The 4,777-nt window shown below is 36.1% G+C and overlaps 1 protein-coding gene and 1 pseudogene across 1 annotated transcript; both read right to left on the reverse strand.

Moving 5' to 3' along the window:
* Positions 1–711: 711 nt before the first annotated feature.
* On the reverse strand, positions 712–2,308 carry LOC112680272 (annotated as a pseudogene).
* Positions 2,309–3,055: 747 nt separating this feature from the next.
* LOC112680273 lies at positions 3,056–4,757 on the reverse strand. Its single transcript, XM_025550308.1, has 3 exons — positions 4,257–4,757; positions 3,468–3,548; positions 3,056–3,225 (listed from the first exon to the last, which is right to left on the reverse strand). Exons 1-3 carry the CDS (start codon positions 4,671–4,673, stop codon positions 3,118–3,120), a joined length of 606 nt encoding a protein of 201 aa, XP_025406093.1. The 5' UTR covers positions 4,674–4,757; the 3' UTR covers positions 3,056–3,117.
* Positions 4,758–4,777: the final 20 nt, after the last annotated feature.

The raw sequence follows: 4,777 nt of genomic DNA on the forward strand, positions 1-4,777 counted from the left end.
CATTAGGCTCGCACAAAGTGCGCCATGAAAGGTTCCAATATAAGTTAGGGGAACAGAAGGATAGATCAATAGCTGAGTCAATGGAATTAGGCCGTCCGACGTGAGTTAGGCTGCCATCATTGAGTATGCTGAAACGGTGTGAGTTGATAATATTATAAATAATATTACCACGGTGAGATGCGGTGCAGAGCCCCAAGCGGGATGGAAGGAGTTAAAATCACCACAAAGTATAGAATTACGAGAGATCAGACTGAAAATAGAATACCAGATGTTAAAAGGAACGTTGGAACTACTAGGGATATAGCAGGACCATATCTCTAAAGGAGGTTGGGAGTCCAAAACGATTTCAACCCCTATGGCGTCAATTTTGTGTTTATAGAAATTGTCTCTGGTGGCCATATCAATAGGAATTAATCTGGATTTCAAAGAAAGATGGATTGCTACGGCCACGCCGCCAAACCCATCTGGTCGATTAGATCTGTGGATTCTAAAGGAAGGGATATTTATATAACGGGAGGGGATGAGCCAAGTTTCGGAGAGTATTGCAACAAGGCAATTTTGTACAGAAAGAAGGTATATAAGAGAAGGGAGACGAGCTGATAAGCTTCTTACATTCTACTGTAAAATATTAAGATTGTTGTCAAAAATGTTATTATTTACATTAGAAGACATTATGCTTGCGTTAAAAAAAAAAAAAAAATAGGAGGTTGCTTAGGAGATATGTTTGAAGTTAGGTGTAGCTAGTAAAGAAAATAGAGAAGATTCAATTAAGGACTGAAGAGCAGAAGAGGAGAAAGGGGAGGATAGAGAGTGAGAGTTAATCAGAGTTTCGGAAAGTTTTTAGGATAAAGTATGTACCCAAGAAAAATCGTTATTCTCCATAGAGTTACGTTGATTAGATATATTTTCTAAATAACTTCCATTAGGGGAAGAAAAGAAAGGTTCAGCGGATGAGACATTTCTATTTTTATTCGACGTAGTATAGCAGATTACTGTTTAGGTTTTCTAGAATTAAAAAAATGATGGCTTTCGTTTAAGTTAAGAAAATTGTCCTCATCAAGGGGCATATTTGGTTTCAAAATATTGGGATTTGGAAGCTGACTATTTACTACATCGGTGTATTTAAAAGCAGAGGTATAATATTTATTTTTCTTAAATTCTAAAGCATCTTTATATGATAAATTTTCAGTAGCCATGATTTTTTTTATAGGTTTTTGAGTTGACCATTCCTGACAGCTACGGTCTGTAGCAACACGTGAGAGTTTACAGAAGAGACAAGTCGGGTTTGTGGTATGGATGGATGGGCAATCCGTGATAGAATGTTTGGAAACACCGCAATGACTGCAACGAGGATCGCTGCGACAGAATTTTTGGGTATGCCCATAACGTAGGCATCTATTACATTGTACCGGAAAGCGAATGCTTGGATGGACGTCGAAGATCATATTGTAGACCGAAATATATTGAGGTAGTTTAGGAGACAAAAATTTGAGTTCAACGATGCGTGTGGGAACTATATTACCATCTTTTTTGATCGATATACGTTTGAAGCTTACGATTGGGAAAGATGATTGAACACCGTCGAGGAAATCAAACTCTGAGAAGTCTGAATCGAGTTTAATGTTACCAAAAGAGTATATGGTTCGAAGGAATATTAGCTGTAAAGCCACGTTCGCTTAAAACATCGGAAGTCAAACAGAGATTACCATTCGAAATCGAGTCGAAGATAATCTTAATTTTTTTTGCGTCGGCGGGTTTGATGTTGATTATACCGCTGAAATTAGTGAAGAAAAATTTGACTGCTTTAATCGGATGCCAATTAACTAAATTTTTATTAACATCGGTGCATTCAATAAGTATCATGACGAGACCGTTATTATCAGCAGTGAAGGTCTGTTGTGTAGATTGAGACGACATAATAATATCATTTTGGTTATCAGTGGAATACGTAGTATTAGTAATAGGCGTTGAAATCGCACCGGAACCGGAGCGCGATGTAGGATCATTAAAATTATCAGAAGATAAGCTGTTGTTAATGGTCGAGTCATGCGACGTACTGTTTTCCGTAGATAAGAGATTATTATAATCGAAGGCCGAAGTATTTAACATCGGAGTGTTGTTTAAAATTTGTTGAAATTCAGGGGATTTAGGTGAGAGTGAGTTGTCTTTTGACTTACGTACATTTTTTTTTGAGATGACAGGTTGTATAGCTGGGGTCAGTCGCAGGAATAGAAGGCAAAATAGATTTTACTTTGTTTGGAGCAGGTGATTTACCCGACCGCGAGTCGCCGCCCGAAGGCGACGACATATGAAGGTAATTAAAATACACTAATGAGATAGATACAATAAATATAAATAATAGCTGCGATTAGAGTAGATGGAGGAACCCAACCGAACACAACGACAGCTGAAACGCGAATGATAAATATAATATATATAATATAAAATATAATAAAATAATTTATATTAATAATTGTATTAATATTATTATTATTATTATTAAAAAAATGTTAAAAGTTCATATAACACAATCACATTGATCACGCAGTTAACTATTCGTGTTCGAGAATAAACTGGCATACAAATTCTGTCCAACATGTTGGACTGCATGCAAGTTTGAGCATGCAAGAACTTGTATGCGTATTATCAGCGTTTACATTTGTTCAATTTAGTTCTTGCACGAGTAAAAATAAGCATGCGGGAAAAAGCATACAAAAAATTGCAACAGTGTGAAACCAGTATTATAGTGACGGTCGGCAGAACGGAAAGCAATTAGGCTACAAAATTATTTTAATCCTATTTTATGGAATTACCTAATGCGGGTCTAATTAAATAAAACTATATAGTGTCGTTGCGGTCGATCTGCGTAGATTGTAGATACTCCGAATTTTATTATTTACATACCTATATATTTAACAATTTATTATTTTCCGTTAATATCATAATTTCACAACAATTATTATGATATTATATAATATATTTTATATGTCATTGCAGTTTAATATATCCAAACGTAAACTTGACATATTATATTATAAATAATTAAATAAATATAAAACTGTTTTTGAATTTTTAATAAATATAATTATTATAGAAATATAATGGAGCTGCGGTTTATCAAAATTTGAGTACACAATGATCACAACATGTTCTAACAGGAATGTTAGTCCACGCTGAATTGTACTCGATAATATCCGCAGTCGTGAAATTCTGGAAACATGGTGCCTATAAAAGAAAAAAAAATTTAATTAAAAAAAAAAAATTAATGCATTTTTTCAAACATTCTTATAGTAGAAAATAAAAGAAATTAATAAATCCAGACACGGAGAAAATTCCGCAAGTTATCGGTAAGTATTTAGCCGTATATACTTTTTGGATAAATCGACATTTAAAGAACAATGCTAATATAATTCGAGTAATATCATATTATTCCACTGTACTGTAGAAATGTTTAGTATAATATTTACCGACAACGGTTGCCACAAAGCGTCTTCTTTTTCTTCGCTGGTCATGGAGATGAACGAGTCAACGTCGGAATCGGGACAAATCTAATTCAAAATTGAAAAACAAAATGTATTTTTTTTTTTTATATACATATACTGTATATTTTTTTTGTACATATTTTTCGTCATATTCGTACCCGATGAACGTATAAATTATTTACACAATACATTATCGTATCGAAAAACGTTAGAAATGTGTTGAAAAACTATGAAAATTATAGACGCTCATGTAATAGACCCAAAATCAAATGAAATGAAATCGACTTCGCTTATGGATGTAAGAATAATATTATTATATTAACGCGTACAATGTCCTCAGGTCCGTGTTCCTCGCATTTCTGCAAACTGTTCACCCAATCGCGGCAGTTCCTTTCCTGCGTCATCACATCGTCGTCGGATAATATCTGTTAAATTACGATTTTAATCAGATGTACAATACATTTTGGAAACGATTTTTATCACTCATATCGCTTTTTCGAACAGTGAAAAATATGTTACGATTGTTGAATAGAAAACTACATGATTATACGCGTTCGCGTTACTTAATGTTTAATGATAAATTTGATAATGTTTCAAATGAATATATAGTTTTATAAAAAAAAAAAGAAAATTGTATGAGTAATAATACCGAAAATATTCTTCCGAACCATATATATATATATATATGTATCAGGTATGTAGATCACAGTGGGCGCACACACACACACACGAAAAAAAAAAAAAATAAAAAATAATATTCTAAAACGAACGTACTCGAGTGGTAGAGGTAATCGATTGTTTTTGCGACTTCGACGGACGAGCGGAAACGTTCCTGCGCCCCGCGTTCCGGTTGACGCGTGCCTGGCTACGGACGGGTCCGATAGCCGTAGGGCGTGAATCGACGGTCGGTTGACGGTTAACGGTGGCCGCAGAATCAGTGCTCGTCTGTCCACGGTCGGATCCGACGGCCACGGGGCGCAGATCGGCAGGCGGCGGAGGGGGCTCTGCGGCCAGCGTAGCAATCACGGAGGCATACGTGTCCCTCCATCCTTGCTCATACATGGCCCACATAACTTCGTCAGCCCTAAGACGTTCGATGTCCATACTGGCGATATCGGATACGGTCAACGGTGGTGGCGGCGTCGAACGCGAAGGTTCGTCGCTCGCGATCGTTCTTCTTTCTTCGGTCATCTTGAATTCTGGTGCAATTTGATCGATGAAAAACAATGTTCGTGACGGTGTCAGAAACGGTTGTGAGCTAATTCGAAAGCTTTTCCAAATACTCGGATTCCCGT

This window comes from Sipha flava, unplaced genomic scaffold, assembly GCF_003268045.1.
Source record: "Sipha flava isolate LNK unplaced genomic scaffold, YSA_version1 17652_pilon_pilon, whole genome shotgun sequence".
Classification (NCBI taxonomy): Eukaryota; Metazoa; Arthropoda; class Insecta; order Hemiptera; family Aphididae; genus Sipha; species Sipha flava.